The 20,614-nt window shown below is 42.0% G+C and overlaps 2 protein-coding genes across 2 annotated transcripts in view; both read right to left on the reverse strand.

Annotated features, from left to right (window-relative positions):
* Positions 1 to 9,063, reverse strand: part of LOC311147989 (E3 ubiquitin-protein ligase UBR4-like) — a gene marked incomplete at its 5' end in the record, with an annotated part of 129,360 nt that extends 120,297 nt beyond the window's left edge. The window contains 4 exons of the mRNA XM_084184859.1: positions 614 to 743; positions 4,378 to 4,481; positions 5,052 to 5,149; positions 8,939 to 9,063. Coding sequence (XP_084040985.1) covers positions 614 to 743; positions 4,378 to 4,481; positions 5,052 to 5,149; positions 8,939 to 9,063 — 457 coding nt within the window. The remainder of the gene's footprint in view (positions 1 to 613; positions 744 to 4,377; positions 4,482 to 5,051; positions 5,150 to 8,938) is intronic.
* A 233-nt stretch (positions 9,064 to 9,296) lies between these two features.
* The window catches only part of LOC311147821 (ER membrane protein complex subunit 1-like), a 42,044-nt gene continuing 30,726 nt past the window's right edge, over positions 9,297 to 20,614 (reverse strand). Inside the window, exons 14-22 of the mRNA XM_084184613.1 lie at positions 18,440 to 18,589; positions 17,964 to 18,125; positions 17,581 to 17,700; positions 17,296 to 17,433; positions 16,879 to 17,052; positions 11,960 to 12,170; positions 11,233 to 11,317; positions 10,860 to 10,989; positions 9,297 to 10,687 (exon numbers count right to left, since the gene is read on the reverse strand). Of these exons, the coding sequence (XP_084040739.1) occupies positions 10,508 to 10,687; positions 10,860 to 10,989; positions 11,233 to 11,317; positions 11,960 to 12,170; positions 16,879 to 17,052; positions 17,296 to 17,433; positions 17,581 to 17,700; positions 17,964 to 18,125; positions 18,440 to 18,589 (1,350 nt within the window). The 3' untranslated portion in view covers positions 9,297 to 10,507. The remainder of the gene's footprint in view (positions 10,688 to 10,859; positions 10,990 to 11,232; positions 11,318 to 11,959; positions 12,171 to 16,878; positions 17,053 to 17,295; positions 17,434 to 17,580; positions 17,701 to 17,963; positions 18,126 to 18,439; positions 18,590 to 20,614) is intronic.

Consider the following 20,614-nt stretch of genomic DNA (forward strand, 5'->3'; position numbering starts at 1 on the left):
CCAATTTCATCATGGGGAACAACTTAGCAACAAGTAGACTAGCACCATAGCTGTCTAACCCTAACCCTGTTGAGTAGACTAGCACCATAGCTGTCTGGCCCTAACCCTGTTGAGTAGACTAGCACCATAGCTGTCTGGCCCTAACCCTGTTGAGTAGACTAGCACCATAGCTGTCTAACCCTAACCCTGTTGAGTAGACTAGCACCATAGCTGTCTAACCCTAACCCTGTTGGCGCCAAAAATGACTGAGCTCAGTTGCTTGCAAAGCATGACATCATATAATCCATTGGTTTGTTTACAAACATTGTCACCCTAACAATTGTATAGGCTATATTTTACATAATCCAACAACATAGGCAGAATAATAATAATAATAATAATAATAATGCCATTTAGCAGACGCTTTTATCCAAAGCGACTTACAGTCATGTGTGCATAAATTTTTACGTATGGGTGGTCCCGGGGATCGAACCCACTACCCTGGCGTTACAAGCGCCGTGCTCTACCAGCTGAGCTACAGAGGACCACAGAATGAACTGATACTTATCTACTGAGTCTATCTTTAACAATGTTGATACAGTGAGATTGGATCTCAGCAAAGCAGAGGACTCACCGTCGGAGAGTGTCTTGACGGTCTGGGGCAGTTTGGCCGACTTCATCATGGCTGTGAAGGTGATGATCTCGGTCCTGTCCAGGCGGCTGCAGCCGGTACACAACCCCTTGATCAAGAGGATCAGGTGTTTCTGAAGAGAAGAGGGTGGAGAACAGGAAAATGGACAGTCTTACTGGGATGTGACCAGGACAACACAAGAATATCAGGATTTTGCAAAGGAATTAAGGTGAGTTTCAATTATACACATCGCTTTCAGAAAGTTTTCACAACCGTTGACTTTTCCCCCACATGGTTGTGTCAAAAAGTGGGATAAAAAAAATGGATTTGCTATTTTTTGTAAATTATCTACACAAAATAATGTCAATGTGGAAGAAATTTCTATTTGATTTAGTATAAAATGGAAAATAAAACAGTAATATATATTGATTAGATTAGTATTTGGCATTACAGTTGAGTGTTTCTGGGTCAATCTCTAATAGCTTTGCACACCTGGATTGTACAATATTTGGCCATTACTCTTACTCTTTTTTTTTTTATGTGTCATGCTCTGTCAAGTTGGTTGTGGATCATTGCTAGACAGCCATTTTCAAGTCTTGCCATAGGTTTTCAAGTCGATTGAAGTCAAAACTATAACTAGGCCACTCAGGAACATTCGATGTCGTCTTGGTAAGCAACTCCATTGTATATTTGGCCTTGTGTTTTAGGTTATTGTCCTGCTGAAAAGGTGAATTTGTCTCAGTGTCTGTTGTAAAACTGAACCAGGTCTTCTTCTAGGATTTTGCCTGTGCTTAGCTCTATTACTTTTTTTTTTTATCCTAAAAAAAACTCCAGTCCTTGCCGATGACAAGCATACCCATAACATGCGGTAACCACCATGCTTGAAAATACAGTGCATTCGGAAAGTATTCAGACCCCTTACCTTTTTCCACATTTTGTTACGTTACAGCCTTATTCTAAAATGGATCAAATAAAACATTTTCCTCATCGATCTAAACACAATACCCCATAATAACAAATCGAAAACAGTTTTTTATAATTTTTTGCTAATTTATAAAAAATTAAAAACAGACCCTTTGCTATGAGACTCGAAATTGAGCTCAGGTGCATCCTGTTTCCATTGATCATCCTTGAGATGTTTCTACAACTTGATTGGAGTCCACCTGTGGTAAATTCTATTGATTGGACATGATTTGGAAGGCACACACCTGTCTATATAAGGTCCCACAGTTGACAGTGCATGTCAGAGCAAAAACCAAGCCATGAGGTCGAAGGAATTGTCCGTAGAGCTCCAAGACAGGATTTGGTCGAGGCACAGATCTGGGGAAGGGTACCAAAACATTTCTGCAGCATTGAAGGTCCCCAAGAACACAGTGGCCTCCATCATTCTTCAATGGAAAAAGTTTGGAACCACCAAGACTCTTCCTAGAGCTGGCCGCCCGGCCAAACTGAGCAATCGGGGGAGAATGGCCTTGGTCAGGGAGGTGACCAAGAACCCGATGGTCACTCTGACAGAGCTCTAGAGTTCCTCTGTGGAGATGGGAGAAACTTCCAGAAGGACAACCATCTCTGCAGCACTCCACCAATCAGGCCTTTATGGTAGAGTGGCCAGACGGAAGCCACTCCTTAGTAAAAGGCACATGACAGCCCGCTTGGAGTTTGCCAAAAGGCACCTAAAGACACTCAGACCATGAGTAACAACATTCTCTGGTCTGATGAAACCAAGATTGAACTCTTTGGCCTGAATTCCAAGCATCACATCTGAAGGAAACCTGGCACCATCCCTACGGTGAAGCATGGTGGTGGCAGCATCATGCTGTGGGGATGTTTTTCAGCGGCAGGGACTGTGAGACGTCAGGATCGAGGGAAAGATGAACGGACCAAAGTACAGAGAGATCCTTGATGAAAACCTGCTCCAGAGCACTCAGGACCTCAGACTGGGGCGAAGGTTAATCTTTTAACAGGACAACGACCCTAATCACACAGCCAAGACAACGTAGGAGTGGCTTCGGCACAAGTCTCTGAATGTCCTTGAGTGGCCCAGCCAGAGCCCGGACTTGAACCAGATCGAACATCTCTGGAGAGACCTGAAAATAGCTGTGCAGCGACGCTGCCCATCCAACCTGACAGAGCTTGAGGATCTGCAGAGAAGAATGGGAGAAACTCCCCAAATACAGGTGTGCCAAGCTTGAAGCGTCATACCCAAGAAGACTCAAGGCTGTAATTGCTGCCAAAGGTGCTTCAACAAAGTACTAAGTAAAGGGTCTGTATACTTATGTAAATGTCATAGTAAAATGTATTATATATATGCAAAAATAAACCAGTTTTCACTTTGTCATTATGGGGTATTATGCGTAGATTGATGAGTAAAAATTTTATTTAACCAATTTTAGAATAAGGCTGTAACGTAACAAAATGTGGAAAAAGTCAAGGGGTCTGAATAATTTCCGAACATTTATTGTTTTAGAAACATTACAAAGCATGCTCATCTGTTTTGTGTTTTGATGGTGTAATTTCAACGAACAAAAATATTTTGCCTAGTAAAAAAATTTGAGTGGCCGGAAGATTTTTTAAATCTACTTGTCTCCTGAGTGGCGCAGTGGTCTAAGGCACTGAGCATCGCAGTGCTAACTGTGCCACTAGAGATCCTGGTTCAAATCCAGGCTCTGTCGCAGCCGGCCGCGACCGGGAGACTCATGGGCGGCGCACAATTGGCCCAGCGTCGTCCAGGGTAGGGGAGGGAATGGCCGGCAGGGATGTAGCTCAGTTGATAGAGCATGGTGATTGCAACGCCAGGGTTGTGGGTTCGATTCCCACGGGGGGCCAGTATAAAAAAAAAAAATGTATTCACTAACTAAGTCGCTCTGGATAAGAGCATCTGCTAAAATGACTAAAAAATAATAAAAAATACTTGACACAGTGGCTGGTGCACAAAAAAGTAAATTTTAGGCCCTGGTATTGATCCACCATCCAAAGTGTAATTAATAACTTCACTATGCTCAAAGGCATATTCAAGGTCTACTTTTCTTATTTTTACCCATCAACCAGTAGGTGCCCTTCTTTGCGAACCATAGGAAAACCTCCCTGGTCTTTTTGGTTGAATGTGTGCTTGAAATTCACTGCTCGATTTAGGGACCTTACAGATAATTGTATCTGTAGGGTACAGAGACGGGGTAGTCATTTAAAAATCATGTTAAAAACTATTATTGCACACAGAGTAAAAGTCCATGCAACTTCTTATGTGACTTGTTAAGCACATTTTTAGTCCTGAACTAATTTAGGCTTGCCATAAAGGGGTTGAATACTTATTGACTGGAGACATTATCAGCTTTTAATGTTTTATTAAATTTGTAAACATTTCAGAAATCTTAATTCCACTTTGACATTATGGGGTATAGTGTGTAGATCAGTGACACAAAATCTCAATTTAATCCATTTTTAAATTCAGGCTGTAACAACAAAATGTGGAAAAAGTCAAGGGGTGTAAATACTTTCTGAAGGCACTGCATGGAGGAATTCCAGATTAAACAGGAAAAAAATCAAATCCCTGCTGCCCGTCTGTGGGAAAACAGACTAGATAAAATACACAGGGCAGGTTTAGATAAACGCAGTGGAGGATGGATAGCCTGCCTGATCCCAGATCTGTTTGCGCGGTCTTCCCAACTCTGGCGTGACCAATTGACTATAGGAGTTGGGAAAAACAGCACAAAACAGCTCTGGGAACAGGCTTGAGGATTGGACGGTCTATGCACTTCTTCTTCTCTCACCTGTGAGACGGCGCATGCTTCGTCGGGGTTCTCCAGCCGCAGCAGTGAGAACTCAATCAATACTTTACAGGCCGCTGCTACTGACAGCAACTGGTTTCTGGGGACTAGAGGTCGGTGGAGGGAACAGACGAGGGAAGACGACAGATTAGATTTCATATGAACTGCCTCATGATCAAATGTACTAAAGATCAGTATAAAATTGTAATGTACATTTATATACTACAAGGCCATGAAGAACACAAACTAACACTAATGTAACTAGGCTAAGGCAAAAAGAAGCAGAGTGAGACAACATGCATGTGTGGCCTTCTAATTACTAATTCGCAGATACATTAGTAGCCAAATAAATAGGCCTGCAAGCAGAATTAGGCTACTGTATCCGCGTTACTATCAAATGTTTTTTTCTCTTTTCACAAAACAAAATACATGTACAAAGGAGTAGTAGTTAAATTAGTTAAAATGATAGGTATTCAGGAAGTAGTTAAATGGTAGGTGTTCAGGAAATAGTTGAAGTAGTTAAATGGTAGGTATTCAGGAAGTAGTTAAATGGTAGGTATTCAGGAAGTAGTTAAATGGTAGGTATTCAGGAAGTAGTTAAAACGGTAGGTATTCAGGAAGTAGTTAAACTAGTCAAATGGGTAGTTATTGGGTGGTTAATGGGTAGCTGAACGTACTTTGTCCACAGACTGTGGTGATGTAATGTGCAGAGAGGGCCACGAAGGAGGAGTAGAATGGCTCATACTGTTTATCATGGTGTAGGATCTCAGATTCACTGCAACGACATGGGAAATGAGGAGGGAGGATCATTACAAAATACACAACAAATGCATTACAAAACTACAGTTCAAGACAAGTATATATTATGCTATGTCATGAATAAATACAGAACAAAATACAAGAACAAGTCAGCCAATGAGTAGCCTTAATAATAGGGGGGAAAAAACTCCCCCCAAAAAGTATGCAAAAAAAAGTATGCATTACCACTTTAAGAATTATGCATTTTGTTAATAGGCCTACACAATGGCAATATGCATTGACATTCACATTAGTTTTACATTCTAAAATATGTCCGAATAATGTGGCCATTGCCTGACTAAATAGACAGCATGCTCCTGACACAAACACACTAAGGATGTCTGTCCATGTAGCTAGTCAGTCTCTTCATTTGAGAGGTTGAAGAGTTATTGAGGAGTTATTGTATCACGCTTTAAAATGAAAAAGCGACCCAAAAAAACGGGTTCGCTTTTTAATGTAACGCCTTGTATGAAAAACCAAGTTGAAGCCAACAACTCCGTGTCGTCTTGCTCATAATAACCGCACGTGGTTTTACCGCAACAGACTACAGCAAAACACATGTCAATTGAAATTGCGGGAAACAAACTAAGCAAATACATCTCTCGAGAAAACTGATCAGAAATGGAACAGTAGAACTTCAACAACAACAAAATTGCCTACCATAACTTCAATTACTTTTCAAGGACCAAAAGAGCCTAAAGAAAACGTCTGATTTTCAAAGTAGGCTATTCCATGATGACTGAATTGCATATGGCAAATATTCAAGCAAGACTTTAAATAGCTGGTTTGCATACCCATTCTTGCCTTAGCATTTACTGCTAGATATCAGCACTGGGAACATCTTGCCTACCACTCTACCCTTACCGCTGTCTGTCATCAGTAAACCGCTCCAAGCAAGCTGTTAGTGTGTGCAGCTCTCAATCTGCTTGACAGATTATCTATAGGCTACATGTGAGCAGCGCGCGTGTGATAACGAACGAACAGCTTCGGGAATCTTTTTTCATTTTTTAAATCAATTATATAGCTTAGATTAAAAATAGCATAATGACAAAAAAAATTTGTCCCACTGTTCCACTGACGGGGATGATCGACTGGCCCCGAGAGCTTCCAAAACCTCCCCAAGCCAGCGGGCAGCCCTGCATGTCAAGCCCTGAGGACTTATTTTGCTAGGACCCTACATGTTGTGGTTTAGAGTCCTGGGGGACCACCAGCCACAGGTCAAACTGATTCACATATCTGGTTGTATGTTTTGTTGTCCTCTGTAGCTCAGCTGGTAGAGCACGGCGCTTGTAACGCCAAGGTAGTGGGTTCGATCCCCGGGACCACCCATACACAAAAAAAATGTATGCACGCATGACTGTAAGTCGCTTTGGATAAAAGCGTCTGCTAAATGGCATTTTAAATTTTTAAATTTTAAACTTGAGTACAATGTTTTTTGTAGCTTCCATTTGTTTTCAAAAGTATCATGTCATGGACTGTCTGTCAGTCCTTGCATTCAGAGATGTGTCTATGAATTTGAGTGGTTGTATCTCTCCATCCCCCTCCCTGAGCTGAAGTGGCAGAGCTGCTATTGCACATACACTACATGCCCAAAAGTATGTGGACACCTGCTTGTCAGACCTCTCATTCCAAAATCATGGGCATTAATATGGAGTTGGTCCCCCCCCATTTGCTGCTATAACAGCCTCCACTCTTCTGGGAAGGCTTTCCACTAGATGTTGGAACATTGCTGCGGAGACTTGCTTCCATTCAGCCGCAAGCGCATTAGTGAGTTCGGGCACTGATGTTGGGCGATTAGGCCTGGCTCGCAGTTGGCGTTCCAATTCATCCCAAAGGTGTTTGATGGGGTTGAGGTCAGGGCTCTGTAATTGTATACTGTAGCGTTAAGATTTCCCTTCACTGGAACTAAGGGGCCAAGCCCGAACCATGAAAAACAGCCCTAGATTATTATTCTTCCTCCACCCAACTTTACAGTTGAAACTATGCAGTCGGGCAGGTAGCATTCTCCTGGCATCCGCCAAACCCGGATTCGACTGTTGGACTGCCAGACGGTGAAGCGTGATTCATCACTCCAGAGAAAGCTTTTCCACTGCTCCAGAGTCCAATGGCGGCGAGCTTTACACCACTCCAGCCGACGCTTGGCGTTGCGCATGGTCAATTTAGGATTGTGTGCGGCTGCTCGGCCATGGAAACCCATTTCATGAAGCTCCCGACGAAAGGTTATTGTGCTGACGTTGCTTCCAGAGGCAGTTTGGAACTCGGTAGTGAGTGTGGCAACCGAGGACAGACGATTCTTACACGCTACGCGCTTCAGCGGTCCCGTTCTTTGAGCTTGTGTGGTTTACCACTTCGCCGTTGTTGCTCCTAGACAACTTACAGTTGACCGGGGCAGCTCTAGCAGGGCAGAAATTTGACGAACTGACTTGTTGAAAAGGTGGCATCCTATGACAGTGCCACGTTCAAAGTCACTGAGCTCTTCAGTGAGGCCATTCTACTGCCAATGTTTGTCTATGGAGATTGCATGGCTGTGTGCTCGATTTTATACACCTGTCAGCAAAGAGTGTGGCTGAAATAGCAGAATCCACTAACTTGAAGGGGTATCCACATACTTTTGTATATATAGTGTATTTGATCTATCCAAACTCCAGTACACCTGATTCAACTACCCAAAGACTTGATGATTAGTTGACTAGTTGAATCAGTTCTGCTAGTGTTTGGATAGATCAAATATGTGCAACCGCAGCCCCACCACTTCAGCTCAGGGGCTGGAGAAATAACCACTCAAATTCAGACATCTCTGGATGGAAGGACTGAAACAGTCCATGACATTCTGAAATTCTGATACTTTTTAACAACATTTGAAGCTATAAAAACATTGTACTCAAATGACAAAAGCATACAACCTTGCTAGGCCTATCACTCTTTGGGTTATAGGGTGAGATAGTTGCACTAAACTCAGGCATTTATAAGCTATATTCTTCAAGAATCAATGGGTATCAATAACTGAAGCGACCGTTGATTGAATTGCAGGAAATATCCCAGATTGTGTAGCTGTTGAAAGCCCCTTGAGCTAACGTTACCTAACGTTAGCCAACTCGAACGGATCGGGGAGTGCAAAGTCGAATGTTGATCTTGAATACTTAGCTAGCTAACTTAACTAGCTAGCCCACATCAAATGACATTTGAAACGATCACATCAACAGCTGTCTGCTCGTGATGTTGACATATATAACTATTATCTAAAACATCCAAGAACAATAATGCCATCAGCAACATAATGACAAACAATTTACGCTCAAGTAACAGAACCACAGGCTAAGCTTTCGTTTTCGATTCTTACGAGGCTAGAAATGCTGGCTAGCTCGTCAGCTGTGGCTAACTAAAGCCTCAATTTAGCAAGCTAGTTAGCTAAGTGACAATGTTTGGCTTTAAAACTGGTTGTTGTATTGTCATGTAAATACGACAAACTCTTCAGAATTTATGGTTTTACAATAATGTTTACTTCAACGTAAGCTGCAGTATACAATGTCAGGGATGTTTTACCTAGCTAGCTAACATGGCTAGCACGTAACGCTACACACCCTATTCGGCCTGATGATGAAGCAGATTCCTTCTGGACATAGCTACTGTAGCTAGCACGCTATGCTAACACTATGCAAACCAGCTGAGTGAAGAAGCTAGCCAAGTTAGCAGGCTAGCTAGCTGTTATATGCAGCTCTTTCTCGTCAACAGAGCACTGCAATTCGCAGACAGGGACGATTTTTACCTGTTTATTATGGATCCTATGAGCTGAGGTAGCTCTTTCGTTTCAAAAGCTGTGTACGAAGCTGATAAAAGCGGCCGTACATCAGCAGCCCAGTCCGGTTCTCCATCTCCTCCACTCGACGCCATCTTGAGATTCCGTACTAGACAAGCGAGCGATACTTTCTCCAACAACCTCCCTTGAAAGGAAAGGGGTCGTCACTAGTTATCACAGCCACAAAGTCATAACCCCCGCCTATTCCTTCAATTTCTCTTTTCAAAATGTGATTTTAAACCAAACCTAAAACGAGAACCTTAAGACACTGCCAACCTTATGCCTAACTCTAAGCTTAAATTAAGACCAAAAAGCAAATTGTTGTTTTCATGAATTTTTACTATCGCCAAATTTGACTTTGTGGCCGTTGTAACCACTGGAAACCAAGGAAAGGGATACAAAATAACAGGTTGACATATAGATATTATAAATCAAAGCACTTTAAGTAAGGGCTATAGTAAACTACTACAATAAACTAACTAGTAAGGTAAATGATGTAGATAGGTGTAGAAAGGATAGAGAGAAGTAAAGTAAAGAAAGAGAATAAGTTGCTATTATTTATTTACAGCACAACCAAAGATCAGTAGTAGGCCTACTTTGTAAACCGCTAAAAATTGAATACAGACTTTCATAAATGGTAATAATCATTTTATTGGAGGGTATTGGCGAAAATGTGTTGCACAAGCAGTTGTCTATTCTCCCCAATAGGAAAAAGGAATACTCTGGAGCGCCATACTAATAAATGTTTCTAAGACATAAATATACTGTACATAAACTATCGTTTACACAAAAGCCATGGGGGACAATATTAGTTAAGCTAAATCATGTGAACACAAAACTTCCAGTGCATCAAAGAAAGACCAACAGTGCTGGCCTCGGAGGCAGACGATCCCAAAAACAAACCCCTCAGTACACCCGAACACCACCCACACCACAGTTCCTTTTAACAAACATTATTAACAAAACATCTTGACCAACAAAAAAAGATTAAAAACCCAATTAAACAAAAGTAATCATCAAACCCCCCCCCCTGATTTGTACCACGTTTAGTAATCTTAAATTAGGTCTAATCTTTAGACTTTTTAGTAATCGTTCACAGCTAAACAGTGTTCTAGAGCTTCAGTATAAGAACATTTGCTCTGAGATGCACCAAGTAATCATGGACTGCTCTTTCGTTGTGGTGAAAGAAAATGTAATTTCATAAAGTGTGATCATGAAAAGCACTTTACATTAAGCTATCCTTTAAGGGAGGTTATATAAATTGTTTATCAGTGGTTTAGTTAATTATTTGTTAAATGGCAATGACATAACTCCCCTTAAAGGCTACCTCAATGTAAAGTGTCACCAAATAAATTATGCACATCGAAATGAACCTCTTCCGTTGAAAAAGAAAGATGGACCCCTCCCCCCCATCAATTTACACATTGGGGTGATTTTAAGCTGAGATCTCCAAATCGGCTTCAGCTCGTCCACCTCCATCGTCCGGGTTCATCCACGCAGCAATGGGGAGGTCAGAGTTGAAAGGTCTATGTTGACTCTTTACCGCCAGGCCCGGTTGAGCAGTTTGACCTGTGCCAGACGTTTACTAATCATGGTGGCGAAGAACAGTGCGAACAGAACACTGCTGATCAGGACGTAATCATAGTCATCTTTCAGCACGTCAAACTGCTTGGAGGGGTACACTCTGGTTTGGTAGATGTCAAGACCGTACGCAACCACCTGTAACAAAACGTATACATTTCCATGTTAAATATTGACCTACATTATAGTTGAATCTTCATTTAATCTACATTCGCTCTGCATTGTCAGTGTACCATTTCTTGGAAATACAGAAGTCAGTCCAGACTCGATACATTAGAAGATAGTGTTATAAAATGGCCTATAGACTCACCAGACATGTGGACTCCAGGCCAGAGGGGGCAGTGTAGATTCCTTTCACTCTCGATACGGTCTGATTGTAGTTGATGAACCACTCTGTGCGGATGGGCATCTCTGGGGCGTAGGGTATAAGGTTCTCCTCACTGAAAATACATGATAAACCAATTCTTACTTTCATCATTTCGTATAGTGACAAGGAACCAGTATTCCTCTCTAAACGGTCAGATAACGTTATAAAACAACAGGGTCCTGTTCATTAGCGCACACCTTTGCAAAATGTTTTGCAACAGAAAATGAGCGTTTCTTGTTGGACCCTGTTTCAGTCCATTTTCTTCCATTTGGTGCCAAATGAACATGACCCAGGGGTATGTGTTGTTGGTACTAACCGGCTGTGTTCAGTGACGACCTCTGGTCTCCGTGGATCCAGGAACATCTTGGGGAGAGACAAGATGGCTCCTGATGGTAGCCCCACTTTGAGCGAGAAATATCCAGAGAAAAATGAGAGTTACGATACCGATAGATATGGTGGTGAAAGAGGGCATTAAATCCACTAAACTGGTACATGACACCAAAGAAAAATCTGCATAACTAAAGGTTTAGCAATAAAAAAATGAAACTGTGAACCATTAATGACTGTTATTAACAAATACTTAGTATCGTTGGTTACGGTATCCTTGGCTATTGTTTACGCAACGTTTTGCTATCTCTTTATTATTTAAACAATAAACAAAGTACTGAACCAGGAGGTGTCTGCTGGTGGTGCCCTTCCCAGTGAGCAACACCCACCCACCCAACCCTCCTTCCACCCACCAACCACTCTGTCCACCTACCCACCCACCCCTCCATCTACCCACCCCTCCATCTACCCACCCCTCCATTCATCCACCCACCCAACCCTCCATCCACCCACCCAACCCTCCATCCACCCACCCAACCCTCCATTCACCCACCCAACCCTCCATCCACCCACCCAACCCTCCATCCACCCACCCAACCCTCCATTCACCCACCCAACCCTCCATCCACCCACCCACCCCTCCATCCACCCACCCACCGACCCCTCCATCCATTCACCCAACCACCCCTACATCCATCCACCCCACCCATACTGACCCAGGAGGTGTCTGGAGGTGATGCCCTTCTCAGTGAGCGTAGCCTCCATGGTGGTGATGGGAGATGGGAAGATGTAGGTCTGCTGTAGGACCTGGGGCAGGTAGGGTCTGTCCAGACTACTGAACACAGTACTGTTATACAGCTCTGTTCCTTCAAACAGCTCCAGCACACTGAACTCATTACGCCTGGACTTGGTGTTCCAGTACTCATACTGGGGGGAGGGGGGAGAAAAGGGTGAGGGTTACTCAGTAGCTGGAAGGCAGTAGTTCATTAACATTTCTCTCACCACAGAAATCATCTTTGGAACACTTGTGACTGTAACTACTACTACTGATGATACTACTACTACTACTGATGCTACTACTACTACTACTACTACTACTACTACTGATGCTACTACTACTACTACTACTACTGATGCTACTACTACTACTACTACTACTGATGCTACTACTACTACTACTACTACTACTACTACTACTACTACTACTACTAATGATGCTACTACTGATGCTACTACTACTACTACTGCTACTACCACTGCTGATGCTACCACTACTACTACTACTACTACTACTACTACTACTGCTGATGCTACTACTACTACTACTACTACTACTACTACTACTACTGATGCTACTACTACTACTACTACTACTACTGCTGATGCTACTACTACTACTACTACTACTACTACTACTACTACTACTACTGCTGATGCTACTACTACTACTACTGCTGATGCTACTACTACTACTACTACTACTACTACTACTGCTGCTGATGCTACTACTACTACTACTACTACTACTACTGATGATGATGCTACTACTACTACTACTAATGATGCTACTACTACTACTAATGATGCTACTACTACTACTACTACTAATGATGCTACTACTACTAATGATGCTACTACTACTACTACTGATGATGATACTACTACTACTACTACTAATGATGCTACTACTACTAATGATGATACTACTAATGATGCTACTACTTCTACTACTACTACTGCTGATGCTACTACTACTACTGCTGATGCTACTACTACTACTACTGATGATGATGCTACTACTACTACTAATGATGATGCTACTACTACTACTACTAATGATGATGCTACTACTACTACTACTACTAATGATGATGCTACTACTACTACTACTACTAATGATTACATTTACATTTTAGTCATTTAGCAGACGCTCTTATCCAGAGCGACTTACAGTTAGTGAGTACATACATAATTTTTTTTATACTGGCCCCCCATGGGAATCGAACCCTGGCATTGCAAACGCCATGCTCTACCAATTGAGCTACATCCCTGCCGGTCATTCCCTCCCCTACCCTGGACGACGCTGAGCCAATTGTGCGCCGCCCCATGGGTCTCCCGGTCGCGGCCGGCTACGACAGAGCCTGGATTCGAACCAGGATCTCTAGTGGCACAGCTAGCACTGCGATGCAATGATGATACTACTAATGATGATACTACTAATGATGCTACTACTACTACTACTGCTGATGCTGCTACTACTACTACTACTACTACTACTACTACTACTACTACTACTACTACTACTGCTGATGCTACTACTACTACCACTACTACTGATGATGATGCTACTACTACTACTACTACTAATGATGATGCTACTACTACTACTACTACTAATGATGCTACTACTACTACTACTACTAATGATGCTACTACTACTACTACTAATGATGCTACTACTACTACTACTACTAATGATGCTACTACTACTACTGATGCTACTACTACTACTACTACTGCTACTACTACTACTGCTACTACTGCTGCTGCTACTACTACTACTACTACTACTGCTGATGCTACTACTACTACCACCACTACTACTGCTGATGCTACTACTACTACCACTACTACTGATGATGATGCTACTACTACTACTACTACTAATGATGATGCTACTACTACTACTACTACTACTAATGATGCTACTACTACTACTGATGCTACTACTACTACTACTACTACTACTACTACTACTACTGATGATGCTACTACTACTACTACTACTACTAATGATGCTACTACTACTACTAATGATGCTACTACTACTAATGATGCTACTACTACTACTACTACTGATGATGCTACTACTACTACTACTAATGATGCTACTACTACTACTACTAATGATGCTACTACTACTACTACTAATGATGCTACTACTACTACTGCTGATACTACTACTACTACTAATGATGCTACTACTAATGATGCTGCTACTACTACTACTACTACTTCTACTACTACTACTACTACTACTACTACTACTACTACTACTACTAATGATGCTACTACTACTACTACTACTACTACTACTACTAATGATGATACTACTAATGATGCTACTACTACTGATGATACTGCTACTGATGATACTACTACTACTGATGCTACTACTACTACTGATGATGATACTACTACTACTACTACTACTACTACTACTGATGCTACTACTACTACTACTGATGCTACTACTACTACTGATGCTACTACTACTACTACTACTACTACTACTACTACTACTGATGCTACTACTGATGCTACTACTACTACTACTACTACTACTACTGATGCTACTACTACTACTACTGATGCTACTACTACTACTACTACTGATGCTACTACTACTACTACTACTACTGATGATGCTGCTACTAATGATGCTACTACTACTACTGCTGATGCTACTACTACTACTACTGCTACTACCACTGCTGATGCTACCACTACTACTACTACTACTACTGATGCTACTACTACTACTACTACTGATGCTACTACTACTACTACTGCTGATGCTACTACTACTACTACTACTGCTGCTGATGCTACTACTACTACTACTACTACTACTACTGCTGCTGATGCTACTACTACTACTACTGATGATGATGCTACTACTACTACTACTACTACTACTACTACTACTAATGATGCTACTACTACTACTACTACTACTAATGCTGATGCTACCACTACTACTACTACTACTACTGATGCTACTACTACTACTACTACTGATGCTACTACTACTACTACTGCTGATGCTACTACTACTACTACTACTGCTGCTGATGCTACTACTACTACTACTACTACTACTACTGCTGCTGATGCTACTACTACTACTACTGATGATGATGCTACTACTACTACTACTACTACTACTACTACTACTAATGATGCTACTACTACTACTACTACTACTAATGATGCTACTACTACTAATGATGCTACTACTACTACTACTGATGATGATACTACTACTACTACTACTACTAATGATGCTACTACTACTACTACTAATGATGCTACTACTACTAATGATGATACTACTAATGATGCTACTACTTCTACTACTACTACTGCTGATGCTACTACTACTACTGCTGATGCTACTACTACTACTACTGATGATGATGCTACTACTACTACTGATGATGATGCTACTACTACTACTACTAATGATGATGCTACTACTACTACTACTACTAATGATGATGCTACTACTACTACTACTAATGATGATACTACTAATGATGATACTACTAATGATGCTACTACTACTACTACTACTGCTGATGCTGCTACTACTACTACTACTACTACTACTACTACTACTACTACTACTACTACTACTACTACTACTACTACTACTACTACTACTGATGCTACTACTACTACCACTACTACTGATGATGATGCTACTACTACTACTACTACTACTACTACTAATGATGATGCTACTACTACTACTACTACTAATGATGCTACTACTACTACTACTAATGATGCTACTACTACTACTACTACTAATGATGCTACTACTACTACTACTACTGATGCTACTACTACTACTACTACTGCTACTACTACTACTACTGCTGCTACTACTACTACTACTACTACTGCTGATGCTACTACTACTACCACCACTACTACTGCTGATGCTACTACTACTACCACTACTACTGATGATGATGCTACTACTACTACTACTACTACTAATGATGATGCTACTACTACTACTACTACTACTAATGATGCTACTACTACTACTGATGCTACTACTACTACTACTACTACTACTACTACTGATGATGCTACTACTACTACTACTAATGATGCTACTACTACTAATGATGCTACTACTACTACTACTACTACTACTACTAATGATGCTACTACTACTACTACTAATGATGCTACTACTACTACTGCTGATACTACTACTACTACTAATGATGCTACTACTAATGATGCTGCTACTACTACTACTACTACTACTACTAATTATGCTACTACTACTACTACTACTACTACTACTACTAATGATGCTACTACTACTACTGCTACTACTACTACTACTACTACTACTACTACTACTAATGATGATACTACTAATGATGCTACTACTACTGATGATACTGCTACTGATGATACTACTACTACTAATGATGCTACTACTACTACTACTACTACTACTACTACTGCTGATGCTACTACTACTACCACTACTACTGATGATGATGCTACTACTACTACTACTGATGATGATACTACTACTACTACTACTACTACTGATGCTACTACTACTACTACTACTAATGATGCTACTACTACTACTACTACTAATGATGCTGCTGCTACTACTGATGCTGCTACTACTACTACTAATACTGATGATGATGCTACTACTACTACTGATGATGCTACTACTACTACTACTACTACTACTACTACTGATGATGATGCTGCTACTAATACTACTACTACTACTACTACTACTAATACTACTGATGATGATGCTACTACTACTACTGCTACTACTACTACTACTACTACTACTACTCACCACCACCCAGTTCTCAGAGTGGACAAAGTGGACGGGCCCCCTGGCCTTCCTCTGGACGGCTTCATGGATGATGCGTCCGGTCACACCATCGACCAAGAACATGCCCACGAAGGCACGCTCAGGGTGGGCGTCTGTACTCTCCGTCACCACTGCCAGCAGGTTAGGGTTTAGGTACTGTGGTAAAAAGGAAAGAGTCTGTTATTCAAGTCTTCACACAATATTACTATTTTTATTATTTCCAAAAACGTTGGTATTTGCACTTGTTGCCCCTTAAGAATTATTAAAAGTTCAACTTTTGGTGCCAGTTTGAACATTTTAATTTAGACTAGTCGAAATCTGGATCCGGGAAACCGTCCCTTAATCCCTAATTTTTGAGTGTGGACCCTCTAGTTTACTAGTACATAGAGCTGTCTTTACCTTGTAGAGCACACTGCGGTCCCCCATCACTCTGCCCTGAGAGTGGACATGCTCGTTGGGCCTCTTCCCTTTGACCGCTACTATCTTCTGGACCTCAATAGGTAGAACCACCTCCCAGATCAGCTCTGTGGACAGGTCCTGGAGGAACACACACGTTTAGTGTCACAAACACACACACACACAAATGTCACACACACACACACACTGAATGCCACATTCACACATAAACAAATGTCCCATGCTCGCACACACACACACACACACACACACACACAGTGTTGTCACCTTGCGCAGCCTGAATCCAGACAAGGTTCCCTGCTCTGAGTGGACCAGGTAGAAGAAGATGGAGGAGGTCATCTCCTGAAGCTGCTGCAGAACGTTCTTAGTGGAGGGGAAGGCTGTCACCTGGAGGGAGGGAGGGAGGGAGGGAGGGAGGGAGGGAGGGAGGGAGGGGGGGGAGGGAGGGAGGGGGGGGAGGGAGGGAGGGGAGGACATGCATTAAATATAGAATGGTGAGTCCACAGCCCTCAACCAAGATGTATAGAGGTGCAGTGAACAATAACAGGTACATTAGAAAACATAGGCTCTCCCATAACGCAGCACATTAGTTAAAACCCGTTGACGTTTCATCCCCCCAAGGCCTTAAAATCAGACAGATGCAGACCTACCTTGTATTGGTCGTCGACCAGCAGCAGGACCTTGGCGTAGTCCTGGTCTATAACAGGTAATAGTAATGACTGGAGGATGGGGCGGGGCAGGGCAGGCAGGGCTATATGGCTCTTCCTGCCAAAGATGGGGTTGAACACATGCAGGGTGGCCAGGCCAGTGTCCTGGGGGGGAACAACAGACACAGAGACAGCAGAAATGTTCAGAAAACTAGAGACATTTCACCCAACATTAGATCCAGTCGGATTAGGGGCTGCCCTGCATAGCTATGTAAACGCTTCGGTGGTTTAACTACGGCCACATACGTATTTTTCACGTTCAAGATCAAATGTACACTAAGTTCATTCGCCATATGTAATAAATAAATTTGGGAAACTTAAAATCGCCAGAGCTCACATAAAAAAATACAAAAATAAACAACACCCACAAAATGGTGTAGTAAGGACTAGTTTGCAACAGTCCATGATGCTGTTCCTACCTTATCCTTGATGAGCAGAGTGCACTGTGGGGGATGGGGGAAGTGAGCAGTGGTCCTTTGGACTATCAGTTTGAAAGCTGCGTTGGGTTGGACATTCTCCAGATAGTGCTTCCATAGAATAGAGCCTGACTTGCTGTCGATGCCAAAGAGCTGGAACCAGACAGAGATCAAAGATGACTCCTTCAGCTAAACACAGTGTCCTATAAAGTACGACTCAAGACTATTGGCTGAGATGAATGTGCTGTGAACAAATCAAACATTCCAATAGTTAACTCATCCATTGCACAAAAAAACACCACAAGATATTCAGAGCATATAGAGCTTGTGTTGCTACGCCAACGGATCACTCAGCATAGGGATGGGCAGGTAATCCACTACTCCAACAGATGTCAAAGCGCCATTCAATTTTTTTCTCTAATAATGTAAAACAAAATTATTAAAAACGCAACATGCAACAATTTCAAAGATTTGACTGAGTTACAGTTCATATAAAAGGAAATCAGTCAATTGACAAATTCATTAGGCCCTAATCTATGGATTTCACATGACTGGGAATACAGATGTGCATCCGATGGTCACAGATACCTTTAAAAAAAAGGTAGGGGCGTGGATCAGAAAACCAGTCAGTATATGGTGTGATCACCATTTGCCACATGCAGCGTGACACATCTCCTTCGCATAGAGTTGATCAGGCTGTCGATTGTGGCCTCTGGAATGTTGTCCCACTCCTCTTCAATGGCTGTGCGAAGTTGCTGTAGTACACGTCGATCCAGAGCATCCCAAACATGCTCAATGGGTGACATGTCTGGTGAGAATACAGGCCATGGAAGAACAGGGCCATTTCCAGTTGAATGGGATTCTGTACAGTTCCTTTCGACATGGGGCCGTGCATTATCATGCTGAAACATGAGGTGATGGCGGCGGATGAATGGCACGACAATGGGCCTCAGGATCTCGTCACGGTATCTCTGTGCATTCAAATTGCCATCGATAAAATGCAATTGTGTTCATTGTCTGTAGCTTATGCCTGCCCATACCATAACCCCACCGCTAACATGGGCTGATGAGTCCAAATTTGAGATCTTTGGTTCCAACCGCTGTGTCTTTGTGAGATGCGATGTGGGTGAACGGATGATCTCTGCATGTGTGGTTCCCACCGTGAACCATGGAGGAGGAGGTGTGATGGTGCTTTGCTGGTGACACTGTCTGTGATTTATTTAGAATTCAAGGCACACTTAACCAGTATGGCTACCACAGCATTCTGCAACGATATGCCATCCCATCTGGTTTGTGCTTAGTGGGACTATCATTTGTTTTTCAACAGGACAATGACCCAACACACCTCCAGGCTGTGTAAGGGCTATTTAGCCAAGAAGGAGAGTGATGGAGTGCTGCATCAGATGACCTGGCCTCCACAATCACCCGACCTCAACCCAATTGAGATGGTTTGGGATGAGTCGGACTGCAGAGTGAAGGAAAAGCAGCCAACAAGTGCTCAGCATATGTGGGAACTCCTTCAAGACTGTTGGAAAAGCATTCCTCATGAAGTAGGTTGAGAGAATGCCAAGAGTGTGCAAAAGCTGTCATCAAGGCAAAGGGTGGCTACTTTGAAGAATAGAAAATATATTTAGATTTGTTTAACAATTTTTTGGTTACTACATGATTCCATATGTGAACGAAGGAGTGGCTTCGTAAGAAGCATTTCAAGGTCCTGGAGTGGCCTAGCCAGTCTACAGATCTCAACCCCGTAGAAAATCTTTGGAGGGAGTTGAAAGTCCGTGTTGCCCAGCGACAGCCCCAAAACATCACTGCTCTAGAGGAGATCTGCATGGAGGAATGGGCCAAAATACCAGCAACAGTGTGTGAAAACCTTGTGAAGACTTACAGAAAACGTTTGACCTGTGTCATTGCCAACAAAGGGTATATAACAAAGTATTGAAAAACGTTTGTTATTGACCAAATACTTATTTTCCACCATAATTTGCAAATAAATTCATTAAAAATCCTACAATGTGATTTTCTGGATTTTTTTCCCACATTTTGTCTGTCATAGTTGACGTGTACCTATGATGAAAATTACAGGCCTCTCTCATCTTTTTAAGTGGGAGAACATGCACAATTGGTGGCTGACTAAATACTTTTTTCCCCCACTGTATAATATAACCAGTTGATATT

Source organism: Coregonus lavaretus (genome assembly GCF_964263955.1).
Source record: "Coregonus lavaretus genome assembly, chromosome: 20".
Lineage (NCBI taxonomy): Eukaryota > Metazoa > Chordata > Actinopteri > Salmoniformes > Salmonidae > Coregonus > Coregonus lavaretus.